This window comes from Haliotis cracherodii, unplaced genomic scaffold (assembly GCF_022045235.1).
Source record: "Haliotis cracherodii isolate W230 unplaced genomic scaffold, xgHalCrac1.p SCAF_15, whole genome shotgun sequence".
Lineage (NCBI taxonomy): Eukaryota > Metazoa > Mollusca > Gastropoda > Lepetellida > Haliotidae > Haliotis > Haliotis cracherodii.
In genome coordinates, this window is record NW_027266270.1 from 35,064,232 (window position 1) to 35,091,016 (window position 26,785).

The 26,785-nt window shown below is 39.6% G+C and overlaps 2 protein-coding genes across 3 annotated transcripts; both read right to left on the minus strand.

Moving 5' to 3' along the window:
• Positions 1-1,934: 1,934 nt before the first annotated feature.
• Positions 1,935-14,152, minus strand: LOC139462554 (arylsulfatase B-like). 2 transcript variants are annotated; one of them, XM_071244364.1, is made up of 14 exons: positions 14,012-14,152; positions 13,446-13,557; positions 13,174-13,225; positions 8,772-8,875; positions 8,383-8,489; positions 7,232-7,296; positions 5,873-5,974; positions 5,474-5,537; positions 4,597-4,694; positions 4,074-4,210; positions 3,843-3,901; positions 2,867-2,990; positions 2,465-2,607; positions 1,935-2,223 (listed from the first exon to the last, which is right to left on the minus strand). In XM_071244364.1, exons 1-14 carry the CDS (start codon positions 14,115-14,117, stop codon positions 2,051-2,053), a joined length of 1,446 nt encoding a protein of 481 aa, XP_071100465.1. In that variant the 5' UTR covers positions 14,118-14,152; the 3' UTR covers positions 1,935-2,050. The 2 variants fall into 2 exon arrangements, with proteins under 2 accessions (XP_071100465.1, XP_071100466.1); XM_071244365.1 differs by lacking the exon at positions 14,012-14,152 and adding an exon at positions 13,654-13,834.
• A 3,604-nt stretch (positions 14,153-17,756) lies between these two features.
• LOC139462553 (arylsulfatase B-like) lies at positions 17,757-25,916 on the minus strand. The gene is made up of 14 exons (XM_071244362.1): positions 25,803-25,916; positions 25,049-25,160; positions 24,692-24,743; positions 24,364-24,467; positions 23,949-24,055; positions 23,377-23,441; positions 23,022-23,123; positions 22,624-22,687; positions 21,832-21,929; positions 21,454-21,590; positions 20,513-20,571; positions 19,624-19,747; positions 19,224-19,366; positions 17,757-19,018 (listed from the first exon to the last, which is right to left on the minus strand). Exons 1-14 carry the CDS (start codon positions 25,909-25,911, stop codon positions 18,846-18,848), a joined length of 1,449 nt encoding a protein of 482 aa, XP_071100463.1. The 5' UTR covers positions 25,912-25,916; the 3' UTR covers positions 17,757-18,845.
• Between the last annotated feature and the right edge of the window lie 869 nt (positions 25,917-26,785).

A 26,785-nucleotide genomic window follows, 5' to 3' on the forward strand; every position in this document is an offset into this window, starting at 1 on the left:
ACATATCCCTTACTTCATCTTCCAATTTTTCAGAGACGTTCCACTTGTATCATGATCTAAAGTTTGAATATCTTGCACAATGCGTTTATGTATGTTCTAATATTTATGAAAAAGTCGACAAAAGTACATGCAGGCCTACATGGAATGGAAACATTCAACTCATAAGGGCGGTATGGGATCAGTACCAATGAGTGCACTGATACCTGTGTCTTATTGAAATACAGACACATTCAGTCCAGCAATTAAGCTCCATCAAACATCAGTCCAAACACGTATATAGCTTTTTATGTTTAAGATTATATTTGGCAATTATCAATTGCAACACATTGCAATGGCGGCATAGTGTTCTGTATGTTCTTTGTGCATATATCTCATGAATTGCCATGTTTGGGGTAATGTCTATTGTAAGCTATTTATTGTGCAATTAAAAGTTACAATCGATGTCTCGTATAGTGTCTCAGTAAAGTGAGAACAAAATAGCATAACAGCAATTTACGGGCTGAATATATCCATTTTCAAAGTTGATTCACCATGTGGTCAGTTTGTCGATGCTTGAAGTCTTCATGCAAGGATTCTAAAATCCAACACCATTTCCGCCTGACCATGCACACTGTTTTCCCTGAATACTCGGCTATGCAGACCATATACAACTGTGTTAATATCTCTACTTTGAAATAAGGCACATTTAGAGTGACACAGTCTCAGTACGTATTTCATATTAAATCACTTTCTTGCTGTCTTCACTGTCTACGCTCACCTGAGTTATCTGCAACAATGTACACGATTTGTAATTGTACACTGATAAAGCATATTTTTATCCATATCTCCACCTTGACCAACATGTTCTGGTATTTGACTGAGCCAAAATGTTAACAACGACTGACGCGTACATTCCTGTCAGATAACGAAAATATGCAACACCGACTGTCAGATAACGAAAATATCTGCAATCTTTCGCTAGGGTTTTACGTCAATACTTACATTATGCCCACAAAATACAATACATTATTAAATATACCATGTTGACCAGGTCCTCCATTGAGCTTTTAAACTATGTTGATGTGTTTGTTGTTTATCGTGAAACCCAACAACAGTTCAGCTGTAACCCAGCGACCTGCAAATAGTCTGGACCAAAGAAGCCAGTGATTGTTTTATGGGCAATGAACTATGCCACCATAGTATAATCAGAGACTTTAAAGCAAAGTCACCGAGGCTGCCGACTCGAACTATTTAGTTGCCTCTTATAGGAAGCATGATGTTGTAGGGGGAAATACACAAACCTTGAATCACCACTGGACCAGAACAGAAAGGAGGTTGCGTAGAAAGCAATTGGTAATCTAGGGAATGAATAAGTATCAAGTGTTAAAATTGAATAGGGTCCATTTTTCTATATAATTTGAATTCAGTGACCTCCCTGTGATCGGTAGCTTTGTACATAAGACGTGTGACCCTTTTCTTCAATTCTGGCAAGCTTATTGGATCTCTAATCTAACCTGTAATATACAATCTATGACACATGATGGCAAAAAGCTCTGTGAACAGCGAACTCAATGTTGTTATGAAGATGTAAACCATTCTGGATAGCGGAGAGGGGTACATACTCGCATTGTCGTCATCCTCGAAGCTAAATAAACCAGGTCCCTGCTGAAGATATATTGTTGCTAATTCTTCTATCTGTAACCTGTTACTTTCAGTAAGGAAGGGTGGCGACAGTAGAAGTAGCTGTAAGAATTACAAGGTAAGATTTGGTCATTGGGCTCATGTAAATGGAGAATGAATAGGCCTTCAAGTGTTCACCTTGTATTATTAGAATTCTACGTCAGTGGACAAATCTACATCTTAAACATCTACTTCTTTCATCACACAGTGGCGTTGAACCAAACTCACAAACTGTATCAGTGAAATAGAGACACCGGAAACTGACACTCATTTATTTTTCATGGGATACAAACACAAAATGAATTTCAACCAACACATTGTTACAGTCTATGTTTTCAAATGGAGTTCAAACAAAATTGGTAAAGTTTAATTGATATAATTGAATCGAAGATCAACACCATCCCGGGCTCCACACGTTGCCAAAGTTTTTGGGGAACGATGCAGGATCAGGAGGAGGGAAAAGGGCGGGGACCATCTGCTTCCGGTAGTCATCAATCCGGGCTCTCAGTTTGTCAACAATGTCCGGCATCTGTGCTGCCAGGTCGTCATGCTCAGTGGGATCCTCTGTAGGTGGAGGAGAGCATGTCGATTAAGTGACGGATTTGTGTATTGTGCATAGATGGCGTGTATGTAGATTTGTTTAAAATATCTTTTTATTTATAGGCGTGCATATAGATGGTTGATATGTTTTTGTTCAAAACTTTTATGTCTTTCAGTAGTATACAAGGTGCAACCGCCTTACAATTTTATTATAGGAAAATAAGTTAGATAAATTAATATATAATTATTTCTGATCTGCACCTACCACGTATGTTGTACAGACGCACTGGGCTATCGCCCTTATAATATATGATGTTGTCATAAATGTCCCCCGGTGTGCTGTTCTTAGGCTTGTACCAGCCATCAGGTCCCCCTGGGTAGCCCAGTATCAACTTGTAGTCACCAACCCTGTGAACAAACAATACAACACAGGATCACTTCTTGCTTCCGCTGTTGTTCATAATATGTATTGTTTAATACAGTGACATGTCGGAAACACTTTGTAATGAATCTCCATGGTTAAAGACCCGCTTTCGAATTCTGAGATCGCAATTTGATTGATACAGAGAAATACTTATCTCAAGTGTTCGTTCTGTGTAGTGATAAATACTCGCCTCAAGACAGATGTTACAAAATAGTTCTGTAACCTACTAACTAAAATAGTTACCTTATCCCAGCATGTCCTTCCGTTGCGGGTTCAAAGTCGTCAAGATTGTATATAAACTCGGTCCTTGATGACGGAAGGCCATTCCTGATAGATTCCCAGTGGGTTATCCCATCGATTGTCGTCTCTACAACAGGGTCGGATTTTGCTGACATTAACGGAATCTCGTTCCATGGTAAATAGATTACATGTTTAGCCCTTTCAAATTTGTGTCATCGTCTGACAAAGTTCTCATTTTTGTGTGATATATTCTTTAGGATATAAAATAAACAATTCCAAGGGGTAAAAACTAATAATGTTATGGCCATGTGCGAGCAGTTATTTCATGAATGTATTGCTGTGAGAGGCTTATTAACATTGCAGGTGTATGCTGGGAATAATAGAGCTGCTGTGAGAGACTATATCTAGGTCCCCGTGAAGATCAGGGTTAGAACTGACCTGTAGTAACCCAAGAGCCGCAAGAGCCGACTGATGGGATGGAGTCGCCAGACTAGCTGACTTGGTTGATACTACACCTTGTCATGATCAACCGATGCGAGGGGTATATGGGCGTGGTGTACCCTGTGGGTGAGCCTATATACTCCAAGCCTTCAGGCTCACGCCATGAGCCCCGAGAGATCGGTTAACAACGAATTTATCTTACTGACATTCTTTCATACTGGTCCATAAAACCCGTACCAGACGCCGCAAACGAACCGACTTACTTCTCTCTACCCAATGCACCTGTTCATTTCAACTCAGCGATACTTATTCGAGATATGCGAGTTACGATGAGTAACCAATCAGAAGCTGGTAATTTCATGTAAGGTGCGATAAATGTCATTGTACATATCCCAGTTGCGTTGATCGATATTTGTGGTGTCAGTCTATGGATTGTTTGGTCCAAATTCGATTATGTACAGGCTGCAATCATATAGCTCTACTATTGCTGAGGACAGAGTTTAACAAATAACAAACACACAAATCCAGTCCTTAATACCAGGAGTGCCACCAGCTGCGGACACCAAGGTGGGATTCCAGTCTACAGCATGCATCATTCTGAAATGATATGGGTCTGCAATTACTCGAGAGTTTGAGATGTTCAATACTGTCTAATCTCGTTAACCAAACATCTTTACCAATTAGGAGCACCAATCGCCTATTCTTCACCTGTAAAATTATAACATTCTTCCCATATATCCTTCACGTTAAATTGACAGTGTCTACGAACCCATTATACGTTGTCTTGGTTTTCTTCAGCCCGGTGCCATACATGAAGGATGTCCCCCTCGTGCCTCCCTCCCAGATTGTGTGCTTCCCACCTCTCAGGGGCCAGTTGTTGGCATCATTTTCCAGAGGACCGCCATTCTGATGAGATATAACATTGCTGACAGTATTCAGTATTCATACTGATCTGCAGTATAATGTGTTATTGAATCCGTGTTCTGCACAATCAATATGATAAAACTATGGCCGCTCGGGTATTTGTGAGTGAGTGAGTTGGGTTTAACGCCGCTTTTAACAGTATTCCAGTTTTATCGCGGCGTGTCAGCTTATTGCGGAGGAAAGCCCGAATTGATGCAGGTCTCAGACGTTTACCACTTCGGTGAATTTGGGTATTTGTATGGAAACTGATGATTGACTATGTACTCATAAACGACCTTGTTTGTTTTTCATGTGTCTTTCTTATGGGTCTATACCGTATATGCATTAAGTATTTTTGGTTGTTGACTCGAGAAGATGACTGTCCTTACATCAGTTGTAAACAGAATGAGTGTGTTTTCAAACAACCCCTTCTCCTTAAGTGCCTTTGTGACGTTCCCAACTGCTTCATCGAGGGCAGACACCATTCCTAAAAAGAGACCATATCAGCATCAATTCGTAAAGTGAGCATTACTGTAGGATTATAACTAATCATCATATTCAATTGCAAATGGAGATCTTTCTGTTTCTATATCATACATGTGGTTGTAGTTATTAGTGAATGAATGAATGAATGCATGAATGCATGAATGAATGAATGAATGAATGAATGAATGAATGAATATTTACTTTGAAAAAATATTTTGAGATTGACTATCTCTGTTACAAAGATCCTACATAGCACTTACCAATTATCTCAGTTGGATGTTAAACAAAAGAAAGTGTTTTTCACATTTCATACTGATATCAGTGAAATTTGGGAGTTCGGTGTAGCCAACAGCGTAAAAAACAATACTTGGATAGAATAAGCTATATGATTTTATTCATCCATTCCATCAATTTTGTTCTCTTCATAACAGGATTCTGGTAGGGTTCAAACGTCGCGTTGAAGATAATTTCACGTATGTGTATGCACGTGCCTGTTGCTGTTTGTACTTGTCCGGATGGCGTGTTTTAGAGTTATCACACTGCGGTGTCTTGCTTTTAAGTTGGATACCTCACTCTGACAAATTATACTGTGATACCGACCAGTCCTTCTTTTACAGAGTCTCAGGATGGTTACAAGTATAATCTGTTGACGTCATTTGATATGACGCGGTCAGACGATCGAACCACCGACCTTTCACTTTATCCACGACACCACGGAGGTGGAATAGGGAACATGTGGAAGAATGTATGTGTAATTGCATTTGAAGAAATGTAGGGTACCTGAAAAGGTCCTGCGGCCACGGTTTATCACATTAGGGTACATGTTGAAGTACTTTTCCGGAACCTGAATATGATAAGATCAGCAAATAAGAATAAGAATCTGCTTGATTATGAACGGGGTTCTGGTGAGTTTTGCAGTTATTTCCACCGAGATAAAAACATTATTCTTTTTAGAAGTTTTTGATCAAGAACCATTGGCAAAACATACTTTTGAAATTACCAAACATACTGATCTGATTACACTTATCCAATTCGTTGGATTTTAAAAACACAACATATATTTTTGAGTAATCTTGTATGATCGCCATGAAAAAATGAATTCATATAGAAATAGCATCTTTCAAACACACAAGGACAGATTATTTTCTAGTATTTTAAGTAGGTAATAGACTACTTTACCTCAATAGGAGCATGTACATTCTGATAGGGCAGGTACATAAACAGAGGCTGGGAGACGTCGTGTTGGTGGATGATGTCAACAGCTTTCTGGGCGAATGTATACTGAAACAGAACGACAGAATGAGTACATTAGAAACTGTCGCTCTTACCTCCTCCCTATTAAAATCTGGCAACACTGATGTACTCGCTAAATATATCACGTCAAAGACAGAAAAACCAAAACAGATTCCATTGATTGTAAAAGACCATATAGCTGTGAAAATGATATGAAGGGATCATGAAAATCAGTGATGACACCAGGTGTTCGCGGACAACACCATCTCCGAAAAAGATTTCACTGGTTGTAAAAGTCAAAATAGCGGTGACAATGATGTGAATGGAACACTGAAAACCAGTGATGACACCACGTGTTCGCGGACAACACCATCTCCGAAAAAGATTTCACTGGTTGTAAAAGTCAAAATAGCGGTGACAATGATGTGAATGGAACACTGAAAACCAGTGATGACACCGGGTGTTCGCGTACAATGTAAGCATGTTCTGTTCTGCAGGTAACATCCGCCACTCACACTATTTACATAAAAAAAGAAAATATATGTTGCCTGATGCCGCACAGCAATAATAATGCCATGCGCCGGCAGCCTGTAAAACGACATTTCGCATTACGTTGCAGGCTGACGTCGCATGACAAGAGTACTGCTTTGCTGCGTCATGCAATAAATACTACTGCTTTTAAGCAAATTGTATGAATTTCGCGAACACCTTGTGTCGTCACTGTTTTTCAGTGGTCCATTTATAAAATTTCCACAGCTATTTGCCCTTTACGCCAAGTGAAATCTGTTCGGCAGAAAATCTAGGCTGGTTATTCTCTTGCATTGACAATTTATATTTATATATGCTGTGTGTCATGTTATGGGGCAGTGGGGTAGCTAAATAATTTAAGCTCTAACTCCGTTCGATTTCCCTCATGGGTCACCTGGTCTGACCAACCAATCCAAATTAGTCACCTCTTACAACAAGAGTAGTGTGTTGGGGATCAGGTTCCTACATGGTTATTTGTATTGGTAGTAGATACAACTGGGTAGACCACAAAAACATATCTTTCATTGGTCGAACAATTGTCTCGTTTTCATTAAGCAATGTGAACAACATGCTTCACGAGGTCATACATGCTGCTCCAGAATTTGTGCAAACGTATTGGGTTAAAAAACAAAAAGTGGGACGTTAAAGAAGTATTGCATTAGCACAGATACACAGTCAGTACCGGTGCATTAAACAAGTTTGAAATAAATTCATTCTTATGGACAGTATTGTCCAATATGGATATATTTTACTAATTTAACTGTGCAAGTTACTCACAGCTGAATACTCTCCCTTGTAATTCCAGGCGGGAAGTTCGTTATCGCGGTAGTCTAAATAGGCACCTGGAAATACACCATTGGACATTGATATCCACGCAATATGTCCATAAATAATATTTGTTCTCCATCTGATGTGAAGTTATTGCATGCAGCTGAAGCAAACGTTCAAACACACTAATGAATTGTCTACGCCATCAGTTCTCAGTAAGTAGGAGAGTGAGTTTTAGTTACGGTCATACCCCAATCACATCACACACACAGGATTCCTTATATTCAAATAAATTGGTCGGACAATTCAGATTTGCTGGTTCATAAGACGATCCCCACTCAGTTGAACATCGTCATCGTCAAGCAATCTATGACAGATAACATTTATGACACACACGGAGTACAATTAAGATATACGATATATATTTATGCATGATAATCAAAGTGAAAAATCGATATCTTAAGTTCACTGAGTTCATCGGTACCAATTTAGGTATCCACAATGTTCTGCATTAGATCCAACATAGCAGACACCAGCTTTGATAGACAGCGTTAAATATGCTACTTAAGTGACACATGAAACGATAACCTTACATCCAGCAGTGACAATGGCCCCCCATGTGATGATTGTATATGTTACTGGTTGAATATGCATGAGTTTGTGCCATTAGCAAGTGATTGAGAAGGACATTTCTCTGACTATGTTGTGAAGGCATGCTGATTAGGAAAGTGTTTTTGTCGTATTATGGAAAGAGTTTTGTCGCTTTTATTTAGTTCATTTTTAACAAAGGTGATATTTGGTTTCGTTCTGATCCTGACTGGGTCTGCTATAGAACCCGAATAGATGGGTCTACTATAGAATCCTAATAGATGGGTCTACTATAGAATCCTAATAGATGGGTCTACTACAGAATCCTAATAGATGGGTCTACTAAAGAATTCTAATAGATGAGTCTACTATAGAATCCTAATAGATGAGTCTACTATAGAATCTTTATAGATGGGTCTACTATAGAATCCTAATAGATGGGTCTACTATAGAATCCTTATAGATGGGTCTACTATAGAATCCTAATAGAAAATGTTCGGAACTAGTGATTAATTTGACTGTTTTCAAAGGAGTTTATTGACACATTGTTGTTTTGATAGTAAAATACTCGCCCTTGCTATGATTGAAGTAGTCCTCCTCAGCAGCGTAGTAGCCGAAGAACGTATCAAACCCTCTGTACGTAGGTGTGCACTCCCATTTGCAGAAACCCAGGTGCCATCTTGAAAACATCATGAAATTGGTGGAAGGGTGTTGGGATTTGTTAAATAGTAAAAGATCGGATATGATGATATTCGGAACTCGCTAATGTATTAATCAATATGATTATTTGCGAACATAGGCTTGTCTGGTATCAAAGAATCAATTCTTCCATGGTGAAGAATACATAGTGTAAAGTTCATGTTGATTACTCCAGACAAGAAATAATGTTTAAAACCTTCACTCTAATATCCTCACAATTAGTCTCGACAGAAGCTGTGTATTATAATACTGCTAGACATACTTGCCGACCATATGGGTGGCGTATCCGAGTTTCTTCAACTCTTGTGGCAGGAAGGTGTAGTTGAGGGGCACACATGCAGGCTGAACATTGCTCAGAACTTTGTGCTGCGATGTGAAATTTATATGTAAGACCCTATTACATCACAACAGTCAAGACTTCATTTCACATTGTGTACATTGCACTCAGGGCTTTGCGGGATCGTGCTTCATCGGGCCACAGTTGCTAGTTAAAACCTGATTCACAAAACCGTATTTGTTGGAGCATCATTAATTGTTTTTGTAATGAAGAGGTAACATCAAAGCAACTTACCTGCATGCCAAGACAAAACGACTTCTACAAATTACACTGTTTGCTTAGCGGGGTTGTTCAATACCGCCAGGCCACATTCGATAACATTTAAACAGATTCACAAAACCGTAGTTGTTTCAGCATCGTATATGTTAAATACGTTATGCTCAGCTTATATGTTTAAGAAGGAAGGGGAGACCTTGTATTTTAAGAGCCACGGCAATGAACTGACTGCACTCGTCAAAAAAAAGGTGATCAAGCCTCATGTCATTCTAATACAGGAGACTAAACTCAGTGAAAAAGCCAAATTCACACTACCTGGGTACACCCAATATAGAAAAGACAGAAAAAGACTTATGCCTGGCAACAAGGGAGGAGGACTAATCACCCTTGTCCACGACGGCTGTACCTCCAAGAATATTGAAGCAAACGTAGGAAACCTTGAAACCCAAGTAATCTCCCTAAAACTGGCAAATGGCAACGAATTACGCATAGCTAACATATATCACAGGGTTACCCATGAAACGAACATGGAAGAGTTAACAAGACTAGCTCAAATAGTAGGCAAAAATGGGATAATCCTTGGTGACTTTAATGCCCACAGCCCTCTTTGGGAAGACAGGAATGATTCATGCAAATACGGCAAAATGGTAGAGAAATGGGTTGAGGACGACAATCTCATAACTCTGAACAACGGCAGTCACACACGTTATGACCAAGTCCACAACACATGGAGTTCAATTGATCTTACAATTGCCACCAAACACCTCGCCTCACATTGCCAATGGCAAGTCCATGACGACACTTGGGGAAGCGATCACCTTCCTATACTCACCTACATAGGTAGCCCACCACAATTAGAGGAACAGCCCGATCCTCAGCCCACATGGGACTATGCAAAGGCTGACTGGCCTAAATTCAGGAAGGAATGTATATCATTCAAGTCCTCAGAAATTGCCTCGGATGATCCTGATCTTTTTTGCCAAAATCTCACCTCAGCAATTATTGCCGCAGCTGAAAAATCAATTCCAAAAAAAGACCACAAAACTGGCAAAACGCCGGTACCATGGTGGAACAGGGAAATAGCAAAAGCTAGGAGAGTGAGAAAGAAAGCCCTAAATAGGTCAAAAAGGGATAAATCAGCCTTTGCCCAAGTCCGAGCAGCCAGGACGAAAGTAAGACAACTCATAGACGATTCTAAGAAAGAGTCTTGGCAGACCTTCTGCAAATCCCTTAATGAGAAAACAAATGCTAAAACAGTCTGGAGCAAAATACACGCAATCAGGGGTAAGCGGAAACCCACAAAAATTCCCAAGTTAGCCAACGCCCATACAGTCAAAGAAAAGGCCAACATTCTAGCTGAGCACTTCTCATCTGTGAGCAGCAACACAAATTGCAGCGAAGAATTCAAACAGGAAAAAATGCTTATGCCTAAGATCTCAAAACGGCCGCAAAGCAAGCATCTGGTATACAATATACCATTTACGGTGACAGAGTTTGATGATGCGATACAACATAGAAAAGGCACAGCACCTGGTCTTGACACAACCAGCTACGAGATATTGAAAAACCTACCTGATCAAACCAAAGGCTTACTCACTGAGTTGTATAACACGATATGGTCTAAAGGAGAAGTCCCAAAAGCATGGAAACATGCTGCGGTTATCCCGCTGCTAAAGCAAGGGAAAGAAGAAGCCCTACCAAACTCCTATCGACCGATCTCACTCACCTCAAACATGTGCAAAGCCATGGAAGCCATGGTTACAAAAAGGCTCATGCATCATCTTGAAACTGGCAATCACATAAAACCTGACCAAAGTGGCTTCAGGAAGGGACACTCGTGTCTAGATCATATTCTAAGACTGGAAAATGAAATAAAAAAAGCCCAATTAAACAGACAATACCTAGCCGCAGTATTTCTGGACTTCAGCAAAGCCTTCGATATGGTATGGCATGACGGACTCCTCTCAAAACTATCACAAAATGGAGTTGAAGGGAACATGGCAAACTTCATAGACAGCTTCCTGCAAGACAGGTCGCTATCAGTTAAAATAGGGAACAATCGATCAGATCCTATGGCACTGAACAATGGCACGCCACAAGGCAGCATCATAAGCCCAACCCTGTTTAATATCATGATCAATGATCTTTTTGACCATGTCAACTCTCCTACCCAAACTTCTAAGTTCGCTGATGACGGAGCAATATGGGTAAAGCACAGAGATATCTCACAAATCAGAAAAAAACTCCAGTCAGCCCTGGACGGAGTAGATCAATGGTGCAATAAATGGGGATTCACCCTTTCAAGTGAAAAAACGGTTGGAGTTCTATTCAAACGCCGGGGGAAAGATGCTATGATACCCCGTGTCTCCATAAAAGGCAAACCCATCAAATTCGAAAAATCTGCAATATTTCTTGGAGTTATCCTTGATCAACACCTCACTTGGCGCAAGCATATAGAATATGTGGAAAACAGATGTCAAAAAGACCTGAACGTATTACGGGCAATTTCAGGCACATCTTGGGGCACATCGAGGGACACTCAGCTGGACCTCTACAAAGCTCTTATCAGATCAAAAATTGACTATGGTTGTGAGGCTTTTCAATCAGCATCAAATACTGTCTTGAGGCGCCTAGACAGAATACAATACAAAGCCCTAATGCTGGCCACAGGCGCAGCGACAGGCACCTCACTAGAAGCACTACAAGTAGAAACGGGAGAACTCCCATTGAAACTAAGAAGAGAGCAGGCAATATTATCGTTCTGGGGACGAACATCAAACCCTTTGGTTAAAAAGATATGGCAAGACAAAAACGCTCGAGATGAAGCCCTAGCTCGAAAAAATCCCTCACTAAAGCCATCTGGGATATTAGTGCGTGAACTCATTCGAAGTCACAATTGCGATGACATTCAGCCTCCAGAAAGTCATTACAAAGGGTTACACCCTCCCTGGACTTTACAAACTCCCAAAGTTGACACTGCTTTAACATCAGAAGTCACTAAAAGAGAAAACCCAACCCTACTACGATCAGTAGCTATCACTAAAATTCAAACTACCTGGGACAGCTGGGCCCATATATACACTGATGGATCCAAGAATCCTATCAACAACAGTGCTGGTTACGGGATCCATATCCACAGCTCCAAACCCCAAGCACATTCAGTTCGCTTGCCTGATGGTCAGTCAGTATTCACGGCTGAATTGGAGGCAATTCATCATGCACTCAAACTCATACCGGAACTCCCGGAAGCAAAGGCAGTCGTCCTATCAGACTCGCTAAGTGCACTTCAGGCCATCAGTGGGAGAAACTCAAACTCCAGGCCAAACACAGTCAACAATATTCTATACGAATATACAAAACTATCGGACCAAGGGCAACAGGTGGAGCTGTGTTGGATCCCCTCTCACATAGATATTCATGGAAATGAAAAAGCAGACTCACTGGCGAAGCTAGCTCTAGACAAAGCGGATATAGAGCCTATTCCCTTTAGTAAACTAGAGATAAAAAGCAAAATCAAAGCCTCCATAGCAAAAAGATGGCAAGCCCAATGGGACGCAAGTAAGATCGGCAGATGGCTATACAAAATTCAACCCAAGGTCCAACAAAAGCCAAACTCATACTCAAATGAAAGGAAAATTGAAACTGCTATCTCACGCCTCAGACTTGGTCACAAAAAGCACTATGACAAGGTTTGTTCATCTTGCAATCAGGCTGAAACCATGGACCACCTGTTACTAGAATGTCAAGACCATGCCCCAGCCCGGGCTAGGTTAAAACAAGAATTGCAGTTAGATCCGCTATCTGTCATAGATCTCCTAAAGCCAAGAGATGCAATAGCGAAGGCCAAACTAACTCTATTTCTGAGAGATGGACAGCTGCTCGAACGTATATAAACAGAGCAGCCACGGATAAAAATGAAATCATATCAATATAAGAAAAAAGAAATCATATCAATGCAAAAACAGAAATTATGTGAACACCGAACTCACAATATATATGTGAACCCTTCTCACACACAGGAGTCCCAAAGAGGGACAGGTCAGCCGAAATTGCCTAGGCAGAAGGCGACCTCTTAAACACCTAATGCAACAACAACTTGTATTTTACATACCTGCATGCCCACCTTGAATGGAAACATTCCACTCATGAAGGCAGTGCGAGACCTGTAAATCATTATTGGAGATTGAGGAGGACGAGGCTGTATCTAACATTGCACAGACTAACACCGTCGATTGTAGACTATCCAATTCAGTTCGAAAGTCCTTCTTTTATTCTAATTATTCACGACCAAGTTTCAGAATCCAAAGTTAGGATACGATTGTATAATATAAAAGTTTGAGTGATGTACAAAAAAGAAAAGAAAAATGTACAAATGATATTTACGGGCTGCAATAAGGCTGGACATAGGCGTTCTCAAAGATGATCCCCTCTGTAGCCAGTTTGTCAATGTTAGGAGTCTTCATGTTTGGGTTTCGGAAACCAACATCGTTCCATCCTTGTTGCAATAAAAGGTGACATTCTATGGTTTGGATATGTAAACATCATTGAATTGTACAATGGAATAGTTTTAACAGTATTTTTTCACATTTACCTTGGATGTTGACCCTCTGAGTAACACACTTAACAGCTCACCATAACATTACTCATAGAATACCACTCTGAAAAAGAAAACATATACTTGACCCGCATAAACGTAAAACAAATATAACAATGGAAACCATCTTCCATGTGAATCTGAAACAATGTGTCAAATATCTCCTCATTCCATTCATTAAGGTATGAAGGTATGTACTAGAGGAACACATACTCTTTTATTTTATGGAAATATTCATGCAGATAAAAATGTTGTAAAGATGTGTCACATTACCTGTATGATAAACTCATTATCTGGCCTCAGAATAAGAACTAGAAGTACGTAGACACTTTATCTGTGAACAACACATACTTACCCAAATCATCTGCAACTATGAAGACAATATTGGGGCGATCCGTTGCCCCACAGGACATAAGAACCGAGAGGAACACAAGGATGTACTTCTCCATTACAATGGTCATATACACGTGACTACACCACAGACGCCCTTGTCATATTTATGAGGCGGCCTTCACAATCTTATCAGGTAGACGATTGTGTTATGTGCACAACACGTGTACACCAAAAAGATATTTAGATTTCAGTTGGCTGAGGTAGGTATCGGTAACTCGCCATGTCTGATTACGATCAGTTACGAGGCATTTCAACGCAGATGTTGCATTCTTACGCCACATATTTTCCGAAATACAACTGAAGGTCGCCCAGTTCAACTCTCTTTGCATTGTCTATATTATTATACATTGTAAAGAGAAGTGGATCATCGTGTTCACAACATAATCAGAATAATCACAGGACAGTAAGCATTTTTTCGTTATTTAGTCAACACTTTGCAATCACATGTTGACCCCATATTTCATGTATTTCAACTTTCAAGAAGGACAGAACATATAGAGTAAGTTGGGTGTGATTGTCAAGTTCCGTCAGAACGAGAAATAAAAAGAAGAAGTGAAGTTACGAAAAGGGTTTTGTCACGTTTATTTATATTTAATATAAGTAAATCGAAGGAACAATAGTTTACGGAGGGGATTACATAAAGGATAATTGACATCACGACCTTCAAGTGAGTAGACGAGCTACCTATTTCCTGCAGAGAAACAGAGCGAAATTGTATCGATAAAGTACACACGTGTAATGATAACATGCCGTTCTTATATTAAAGAAACGACACACACATCAGGTGTTTTATTAGTGTGCTTGCCAATGATTAAGAAGACAAACAAGAAGATGTGATCAAAGGATAGTTTATGCTTGTTACTGTTAGTACACTCTGTACATGAACTTCACAGCTCAGATGTAGTATACACATGTTGGAAACTGATATTGGAAGGACGGGGATTCTGTACAGTCTGTGTGTCTGATGTCGTGGAAGACGAATGTCTTGCAGGTGAGTCCTGTATTAGTGAGTGAGTGAGTTTGGTTTTACGCCGCTTTTAGCAATATTCCACCAATATCACGGCGGGGGACACCAGAAATGGGCTTCACACATTGTACCCATGTCGGGAATCGAACTCGGGTCTTCGGCGTGACGAGCGAACGCTTTAACCAGTAGGCTACCCAACCGCCCATGTCCTGTATTAAACAATACGTTATGCATGTACTCTAATAACGTACATTCAGCATCAAAATATTCAATATGCTCTGGTCGACAAAAACAGAGATATTAAATTCAATCCGCAATTTTCTTCCACAACGGTGCTGCCATAGATATGTTCTCTTTGAAACAGCAGAAGGTACCCTGTTAACTCCTTTGTAAAAAATGCCCGTGACCTGAATGCTCTGATATACATACTAGTATTTAATCTTGAAGTCATAACAGTCAGGTCACCCATGTGTGTTGCAATAAAAAGGTTTATGAAACAACGCCATTCTATTAACTCAATTGTTTTGTTAAGGTTGTAACATCACAGTCCAGCTATACGACAGGAGCGTGTTACACAGTGGGGTCTGGATCAGACAGTTCAGTGATTGATATTATTATCAACGACACACGACCTCGGGGTACGATGACACGCCATCAACCAGGCCAGCAAGCCTGATAACCTGGTCCATTGTGTCACCTCGTGCGACAAGCAAAGGTTGATCGAGACCTATGAAAACCCAGAATCCCAACTCAACTGAATTACTGTACACAATGCATGTACACCTCTGTCAAATTCTATATTTCTATTGCATTATACATTTTGTTTTTGTGATATTGATCACATTATTGTACATCGGTTTTGATAATAATGTGCAGTCACTACCTGTTTGCAAATAAGCAGGACTGCGCTCGGCTCATCGCTGAAAATGTGTAATAGTGCAATTACAATGGTTTAGAAAAGACAATTACTTGATAGGGAATGAACTATACACAACTATGGGACATGTTTAAAGAAAAAAAAGAAATGATTCAGTTACATAGCTCTTCTTTATACGTGGACCTCCTCCGTGGTCTAGTGGTATAACATCCGATCGGAGAGTGGAAGGTCCGGGATTTGATCCCCGGCCGTTTCATACCAAAAGACGTTAACAGATGGTACCTGTTGGTACCCTGTTCGTGCTCGGTATTAACTCTTTCAACACCAGCCAACCAGAAGCGTTTCCCAGTAGGGGTTCCCATAGACTCTTGTATGATAGATGATAATCTTGGATGCTACGTTAAACCCCAAGACTGTATGACAAAAGGGATGACTTCAACTTACCAACGGTCAACTTTCCCTTTATATCGAGCAATATTCCTGCAGCTCCAGCCCTTGGTATCTAGAGGTACAATTAATCGAGCATGTTCCTTGTACCAAGATGTCAAAGAGCGTAATACGACGCTCAGAAGTTGTGTGATCAACATTCATGGCCTCAGTTAAGCTTTCAAAACGTTATATGGTGGACATGTGGAGGACATTTCCAAACTTGACGCATCAGTAACAAAATGATGTCCGATGGAATCCCTTCTTTTACTTCTTCCTTTTTTCCCGTGTTTTCCTTCGAATGAAAAATTGACTTGCCTTTGCATGATTTTGTGACGGGTGCCACTGTTGGGGTAACATCATATTAGGCAAAACAATGGTGGAACATATACAATTGGAACTAATGAATGAACAATGCATTCGAACGAGTATTACTTTGTTTTAAATCTGTCCATTTGATATAACATTCTGAATAACGTATTTTTCTATATGTAATAGCTTTCTGAAATGTCTTTGGGACTTTAGGGAACTGAAATTAGCCTTACGGATAAATGAATAGGAAGTACTCCAAAACATTTCATATTTGGTCCAGTAGTTCTTCGAATTCTCGCGGTACGCAAAACAAATCGTACTTGGTACGCAGAATCAACATTCTAAAACAATAATGGTGTACGTGACACATTCCTTTATATATTTTGTATTTTCTATATTTTTCCATCATTTAACTTCACATTGCACGTTTTTATGACTTTGGAACGTGTTCGATAGGTTTTCGTCTGTATCCGGCGGGGATTCCAAAGTAGCCTTTGCTTGCCATTACGGGTAATATGGTCAGGTTCAGTGAATAGGTTTGTTGCTTACAATATCAATAACTGGTCAAGTCTCGAGTATATCCTCTAGTAAACACATGTAACTGAATAAAAATATATGATGTTTATAAAATACAACGACTTTGATATAGTTCGTATTTACTTAAAGAAATTGTGTTGGAATTACATCGTCACTTGGAGGTCTAATATAACAGAATATATGTGCGCCATCCATTCAGTTTATTCAAAACCCTAATCTTTATTACCTAAAAGTTCCGTTGAGAATTTCTGTAAGTATACACGATACACCAATGTCAGACCATACTCCAATGTGTTAAAATCTCTATTTTGAAATGAGACACATTTAGAGTGACATTGTTTCAGTGGGTATTTCATATTAAATCACTCATTTGTTGCCTTTACTATCGACGCTCACCTAAGTCAGCTGCTACAATAAACGATGTATATACGCTGTGCTGATGGCAGTGATAAGAAACACGGGAACAGAGCAAGAACTAAAAACATCGGCACGTCTGCTTGTTCAGCAAAAATGAGACCTCTATGGTCTGTTAACATATACACCATTTTTTCCATCCTAGAAACCAGACTGATAAGGAGATCTAGACCTAGCTTATAGATCTCCATCTGGACCGACATGTTCTGGTATTTGACATAATCCAACTTAATCAATAAAGTAGGAACGTTTCAACACATTTAATACGATTTAGGGAACGTCGCGATGGCATAGTTTCGTGCAAGAATCTAAAGAATTTAAAACAGTTTTAAACATTCTGTCTTGTCCATTGTCTACGCCTTTGACATACATACCTGTCCGATAATGAAAATATGCAACAGCGATTGTTGGCAAGAATTCCTTTCAGATAAAGAAATTTGCTGACATGATTTTTGAATACATCTGCAGTCTTTCGCAAGGGAAAACGTCAAAACATACGTTTTGTGCACGCAAAAAATGAGAGAATTAAGTATGCATGCCGACCAGGTCCTCCACTGAGCCTTCAAACAATGGTGATGTGTTTGTTGTTCAAACAGTCTAGCTATATGCCAGCGACAAATGTTCATCAATGGACTGTGCCACCGTAGTACAATAAGAGACATTAATCCTGCCTACTCGGTCTATTTAGTTGCCTCAAAGTTGGAGGGGGAAATACTGTAACCTAGAAACACCACTGGCCAGGACAGATAAGAGGGAAGCATGTTAAACATGATAACCTACACGTTGCCTGAAGGAGACTACATGGAGTGGAGAGTAATTGGTAATCTAGAGAGTGAATGCGTATGCAGTGTTAGAAAATATAGCAGGCCATTGAGGAGTTCTTTCCATGATATTGTCATTCAGGGACCTGTCTTGGTCGTTGCTTATGACCATTCGTCTTGAATTCCTTAATATGTTCATGTGTCTCTAATATAACCTGGAATACAAAGGGACCCCTCAATATATGACACATGATGGCAAAGCCTCTGTGAACAGCCAACACAATGTTTGGGTTTTGAGGATGTAAACCCTTCAGGATACTTCTCTCAGCTTAACAGGCCAAGGTCCGTGCACAAAGTATATTGTTCAAAAGGGTTCTATCTGTAACCTGTTACTTTCTGCATTGTTACATACTATTTCAGCCAAATGAACTTCAATCCACATATTGTTACAAACTATTCAACCAACATTGTTAAAGTTTAATTGATAAAAATAAATCGAAGATCAACACCATCCCGGGCTCCAGGCGTTCCCAAAGTTTTTAGGGTTAGATGCAGGATCACCATCAGGGAAAAGAGCGGGGACCATCTGCTTCCGGTAGTCATCAAACCGGGCTCTCAGTTTGTCAACAATGTCCGGCATCTGTGCTGCCAGGTCGTTATGCTCAGTGGGATCCTCTGTAGGTGGAGAAGGAAATGTTTATAAAGTGACGTTCTTGTGTATATGCAGAGATGGCGTGTATATTGATAGGGACATGTTTTTGAATAAAACTTTTCTTAAGCCTATCAATGTAAAGCAGGGTGACTCTTCCTTAAAATTGTACAAATTGTTAGAGAATAAATTCCATACATTAGTACATAAATATTTCTGTTCTTCACCTACCGCGTATGTTGTACAGCTGCACTGGGCTATCGCCCTTATAATATATGGTGGTCTCATATTTATCCCCCCGTGTGGTGTTCCTAGGCTTGTGCCAGCCATCAGGTCCCCCTGGGTAGCCCAGTATCAGCTTGTAGTCACCAACCCTGTGAACAAAAGATAACCACACAGGATCACTTCCTGCTCTCTCTGTTGTTAAAAATATTTATTGTGCCAATATCATGACATGCTGGAAAACATTTTGTAATGAATTTCCATGGTTAAGGTCCAGCTTTAGAAGACTTCGCAATTGATTGGTATAGTGAAATACTTCTCTCAAAAGAACGTTCCATGTGGGGATAAATACTTGGCTAAAGACAGATGTCCCCCAAAAGTTCTGTAACCTTATGTTTAAAGTATTTACCTTATTGCAGCATGTCCTTCCAATGCAGGTTCAAAGTCGTCAAGATTGTATATGAACTCGGTTCTTGACGACGGAAGGCCATTCCTGATAGATTCCCAGTGGGTTGTACCATCGATTGACGCCTCTACAACAGCAATAGATTTTGTTGAGATTATTTTCTTCTGGTTTTAAAGTATACAGATAACATGTTTAGTCCTTTCAAATTTATGTCATCGTCTGACAAAGTTCACATTTTTTCAGCTTTTCTTCGAGATCTTTAATAAACATTTCCAAAGGGGAAAAAAACTAATTGTATGTATATGCACGGACAGTTAACTCATGAATGTATAACTGAGCGAGGCGTATTAACATTGCTGAAAGAAATCACTCTGGAATAATATGTGTTGGAAAATGACAGGGCTACTTAAATTAAAGCGACAGAACCCTTTCCATATTTCAAAAATATCTCTGCCAAAAGCATAGTCGATTGTATAGTTCCGACCATTTTGTGAGCATGCGTCCATGAATCACCATGAATGTGACAATACCAGGTGTTCGTGAAAAGGTGGCACCCGTCACAAACGCATGCAAACGCAGTCATACTCGTAGATATATGCTGGGATTTATACGACTTCAAGATCATTCGGTTATTGTTGACGTCTCTGTGATAAGTGTACACATGCATTCCTGCGAGAGATAGGCCCCCTTGAAGATCAGGGTTAGAATTGATCTGCAGCAACCCATGCTTGGATATGCATACATACAGATTCCAAATGCGTTCATTGATTCTCGTGATGTCAGTCACTGGATTGCTTGGTCCAGGCTCGATTATTTACAGACTGCAATAATATAGCTGTCATATCGCGGCGTTACAACAAACAAACGATTCTAAGCAGGAAGTCCGTATTACCAGGAGTGCCACCAGCTGCTGACACCAAGGTGGGATTCCAGTCTACAGCATGAATCATTCTGTAATGACATGGGTTTTTAATTACTCGTAAGAGGTGGAGATCTTCAGAGCCGTTAAGTGCAAATCGTATGGTATAAACAACTTTCCAAATTTGATAGATCGTAACATCGTCAATGCAATTATCGGATTCAAAACTTTGAAAGTGGTGCGTATATAATGTTTTATTTGCACTAAAGTCTTGTGTATCAATTTGGAAAACTTAAACGAAAACATTGCGGAGTCTCATACAGAGGCTCCATATATGGTCATGTTGGAGGTAATTTCCTCCCTTGATTGCACAAGAAGCCCACCCCTCCGTTTAGTTTGCACGCCAGAGAGCAACCTCCGTTTATGGAACAACGCCATTTGAATTGAAAAAGACATTATTTTACAATGTTAAACATTATATAATTCATGTTAAATCAAGGTTGCATGGCACACCCAAACCAGCTATACTCTTCACAAACATGGAATCCGACCCTTGAAGATTCCGTGTTAGAATATAGGTCTTCAGCAACCCATACTTGTCGTAAGAGGCGACCAACGGGATGGGGTGATCTGGCTCGCTGACTTGGTTGATGTCATCGTATCCCAATTGTTTAAATCGATGCTATGCCTCCTCGTCAACGTTTTGAAGATTCGTTTGGGTTGTTCCCAATACAGACCTTAGAATACGTACCTTTATTCAAGGGCAACAGCGCTAAGTTTACATTTTGAGACTGTTTTCTTGGCCATCGTAATTTACATCTTACTGGCTTTACAATCTATCATTATTTGTCATGAGACTTGCACTATAACCCAACATCTTAAGCCTAGAGGAACATTAATCGCCCCTCCATCTCCTTTAAAACAATATCATTCTTCTCATATGTGTCCAACATTAAATTGATGGAGTGACAAACCCATTATAAGTTGTCTTGGTTTTCTTCAGTCCGGTGCCATACATGAAGGATGTCCCCCTCGTGCCTCCCTCCCAGATTGTGTGCTTCCCCCCTCTCAGGGGCCAGTTGTTGGCATTATTTCCAAGAGGACCGCCATTCTGGAGAGATTCAGTATACCACACTAAATGTTCCACAGTGTAGAGAAGTGTTATAGATCTCGAAAATTATTCTGCACAATCAATAACATAAAAACACGGCCGTTCGGGTATTTGTATGATTACCGATGATTGACTATGTACTCATACACGGCCAAGTTCATTCATTTTTCTTTCTTATGTGTCTATACCGTATGCATTTTAAGTATTTTGGTTGTTGAATCGAGAAGACGACTGTTCTTACATCAGTTGTAAACAGAATGAGTGTGTTTTCAAACAACCCCTTCTCCTTAAGTGCCTTTGTGACGTTCCCAACTGCTTCATCGAGGGCAGACACCATTCCTGAAGATACCATATCAGCATCAATTCTTAATGTAATCATGGCAGTATTTCGTTATAGGAGAATAGGTCCGCCTGAATTGTCATGGATGAATCTTTTTCTGTATCATGCAAGTGGTTGTGATTATAAGTGACTTATGAGTAATTACGTAATACAATTATGGGCGTTTAAACCACAGTTAAAACATCTTTCTTGAGAACCCATTATGTCAAGTTGACATTAACTTAAAGAAAGGGTTATTTACATTTCACACTGATATTCTTCAAAAACGGTAGTTGGTGTAACCAATAGAGTGAATATTAAGAACATATAATTTAACAAAACAAAACAAATGTATCCTCTCGATTCATTTTTGTCACTTCATAACAGGGTGGGGAGGTGACAAGGGGTTTAAACGTCACGTTCAAGATTATTTCACTAAAAGAGACAGGTGGATGCCCGCGTCTGTGGCTGTGTTGTACTAGCACATATATGGTGTTTCATAGTGCTGGCACACTGAGATATCTTGCCTTTAAAATGGATACCCCACTCTCACACATAACGTTTGTATACCGCGATTCCGACCAGTCCTGGCTTTCTACCTCATTGCAGAGCCCCAGGCAGGTTGATGTGACGCGGTCCACGACACCACGGAGGTGGAATAGGGAACATGTGGAAGAATGTATGTGTAATTGCATTTGAAGAAATGTAGGGTACCTGAAAAGGTCCTGCGGCCACGGTTTATCACATTAGGGTACATGTTGAAGTACTTTTCGGGAACCTGAATATAATAAGATCAGCAAATAAGAATAAGAATCTGCTTGATTATGAACGCAACTGACATGCGTAGTGAGTTTTGCAGTTATTTCCACCGAGATAAAAACATTATTGTTTTTCATCAAGAACCATTTTCAAAAAATACTTTTGAAATTACCAAACATACAGATCTGATTACATTTATCCAATTCGTTGGATTATAAAAATCACAACATATATTTTTGAGTAATCGTAATAGTAACAGTATGATCACCATGAAAAAATGAATTCATATAGAAATAGCCTCTTTCAAACACTCATACTTTCTAGTATTGAAACTGGGTATTAGGCTACTTTACCTCAATAGGAGCATGTACATTCTGATAGGGCAGGTACATAAACAGAGGCTGGGAGACGTTGTGTTGGTGGATAACGTCAACAGCTTTCTGAGCGAATGTATACTGAAACAGAGAGTCAGAATGCGTACATCAGATACTCTCGCTCTCAGCACCTCCTGTCCAAAGTCCGGCAACACAATATATTGGATATTTATAAAACGTCAGTGCCAGAGAATAACCAAAACAGATTCCATTGGGTGTAAAAGACAAAACAGCGATGAAAATAATGTGAATTGATCCCTGAAATTTTAATCATTATTGACATTAATTTCCAATATGGATATATTTCACTAGTTTAACTGTGCAAGTTACTCACCGCTGAATACACTCCCTTGTAATTCCAGGCGGGAAGTTTGTTATCCCGGTAGTCTAAATAGGCTCCTGGAAATAAATCAGTGAACACTGATATCCACACAATATGTCCATACTTCACATCTGTTCTCTACATTGGTATTTTGAATTTATTTAGTTCATGGGTACCAATTCATGTTTTGCAAAGGATCCCATATTGCAGACATCAGTTCTGGAAAACAGCGAAGTGACACACGCAATGTGACACACGCCATTGAATTCGTCAGTGATAATGGCTCTACTTGATGATTATTAATGATTCTGTTTGAATATGAATGAGTTTGTGTCATTTTCAGGTGATCTCGGGTAGGGCATTTCTCCGACATCGGTGTACTGACATGATGATCAGGACAGGGTTTACTTCCTGTTATGGACGAGTTGTGTAGAATTGATTTAGATCAATAGATTATTCTGATCCCAAATGGTGTCTACCCTGAACAATGGACCTTAATAGAAATTATTCAAAGCTAGTAATTACTTTGGCTCGTTTCAGCGGATTTTATTGACACATTGTTGTTTTGGTATTTATATTCTTACCCTTGCTATGATTGAAGTAGTCCTCCGCTGCACTGTAGTAGCCGAAGAACGTATCAAACCCTCTGTATGTTGGTGTACACTCCCATTTGCAGAAACCCAGGTGCCATCTTGAAAGCATGAAAAGAGTGGCATGGTGCTGCGTTGTGTTGAATAGTGAAATATGACACTACTACGGATGGTGATAATAGTTACTCAATTATTACAATTCTTTGCCAACCCAGAATGCATTCATATACATTTATGTACCTTTCTCGTAACGTATCCAATATCCAATTCTTCCATGAACAGAAATGTATAATTTATAGCTCATATTGATTACGCCAGGCTAACGCCACGTCAAGCCAACATCCATACAATCAGAAAGCCAATATCGTACTCTACAAAAACTGTATTATAGTGCGCTTGCTGGACATACTTGCCGACCATATGGGTGGCGTATCCGAGTTTCTTCAACTCTTGTGGCAGGAAGGTGTAGTTGAGAGGCACACATGCGGCCTGACTATCGATCAGAACTGCGTGCTGCGATGTAAATTGTGTATGTAAGACCCCAGGGGATCATAACAGACAAGACGACATTCTACATCATATAAATTACACTGTTGGCTTGGCGGGATTGTTCAATACCGCCGGGACACATTCGATAACACTTAAAAAGATTCACAGCTTCAGCATCGTATATGTTAAATACGTTATTCACAACTTATGTGTTTTAGAAGGAAGGGGAGACCTTGTATTTTACCTACCTGCATGCCCACCTTGAATGGAAACATTCCACTCATGAAGGCAGTGCGAGACCTGTAAATCATTATTGGAGATTGGGGAGGACGAGGTTGTATCTAACATTGCACAGACTAACTCCATCGATCGTGGATTTGCTCTCAACAATTTCATCTCTGAATATCCTTCTTTTATAATAGTTATAATTTTCAAGATTCAGAATCCAAGGCAGATCATTCTACAAATACATTTTGATAATTTATATGTTATATTCATGCATTAACATTTGATGTTGTCGTGACATAAAGGCGGAACATGCAAAGTCTGGATACGATTGTATTATGTACCAGTTTGAGTGATATTAAAATACAAATGATATTTACGGGCTGCAATAAGGCTGAACATAGGCGTTCTCAAAGATGATCCCCTCTGTAGCCAGTTTGTCAATGTTCGGGGTCTTCATGTTTGCGTTTCGGAAACCAACATCGTTCCATCCTTATTGTAATTGAAGGTGACATGATATGACTTAGATGATATACATTATTGAAGTGTACAATGGAATAGTTTTAACAGGATCTTTTTCTCTACAGGTTAATTAGAACACTTCGATAAAAATGTGCTTAGCATAAACAAACTGTTTATAGAATACCACACTGAAAATAAGACTTTATATATGAACAGTGTAAACGTAAACCAACTATAACAACGAAAATCATCTACCATTTGAATCTATAACAATGTGTCAAATATCTCCTCATTCGATTCATTGGCATGAAACCCTATGTTCACACTTATTAGGCATTCGTTTATTGTATGAATATATAATATACTAGAAGAAAGCATACTTTGGTTTTTAATGCGAATATTATTCGGATAATCATTCCTCGAGATAAGTACTGAATTAATCAAACGTGACAATATTTCATATTTGTGGGTGTGTTAACAGCACGAGACTGATACATAATACTGTCAGGCATAAACGATTCTCGTCATCGTCAATGTAATACCTGCTGATGCATATATAGCTGTTAAAATAGATATATCATATAACCTTATATAATGAACTGATTATCTGTCATCAGAATTAGAACCATTAAAAGTACATGGACACTTTATCTGTGAACAAACTACACTCACCTAAATCATCTGCAACTATGAAGACAATGTTGGGGCGTTTCGTTGCCCCACAGGACATAAGAACCGACAGGAACACAAGGATGTACTTCTTCCCCATTACAATGGTCATATAAAGGTGATTACACCACAGAGGCAGTTGTCGTATCCGTTAGGTGGCCTTCGCTCGCTTATCAGGTAGATAAATGTTTAGGTATGTGAAATGTGAAGATTAAAGTGGTGGGTAGGAAAGTCGTTCAACACGTGTACACAAAAACATTAGTTAGATTTCAATTGGCTCAGGTATGTACTCCATATCGGATTTCGGAAAAAATCAATCACATGTCATTCTGGGTGCACATCAGCAAGCGATCACAGGTCCGAGTATGTTAAAATGTTTGTATTTAAGATATCTATATCGTTGGTTCTTTCATATTTAAAGATCGTAACACAGCTCGTTACAACACGACTTGTTTATTCAAGCTCAAGACTCAACTCCCGTTTCTACATCCTCACAACCTTTCCAGATATCCTAGCAACAGTTACTTACCAATATTAGAATTTCCCCAGACTGGAACTGTTTACATTCGTTATCACTTTCGGTATCAAGAGTTATATCCCTTTGACTGTAAATGCTTGTCGCTAACACTCATCACTACCAAGATTTATCAGCATTTTATTCATATCAAGACACCAGAAAAAGGTGACTATGCTTGTCGTAAAAGGCGACTAAGGGGATCAGGTGGTCAGACTCGCTAACTTGGTTAATGCATGTCATCGATCCCAATTGCGTGGGTCGATGCTCATGATATTAATCACTGGATTGTCTGGTCCAGATTCGATTATTTACAGACCGCCGTCACATAGCTGGAATATTGTTGGGTGCGACGTTAAACAACAAACCAACCAACCTACCATGTAACGGTTGACTGTTACTTAAGTACAAGATAGTTAAGTACAAAGTCTATATTTACAACAACTGATTGCAACACTATTTACAAATGCTC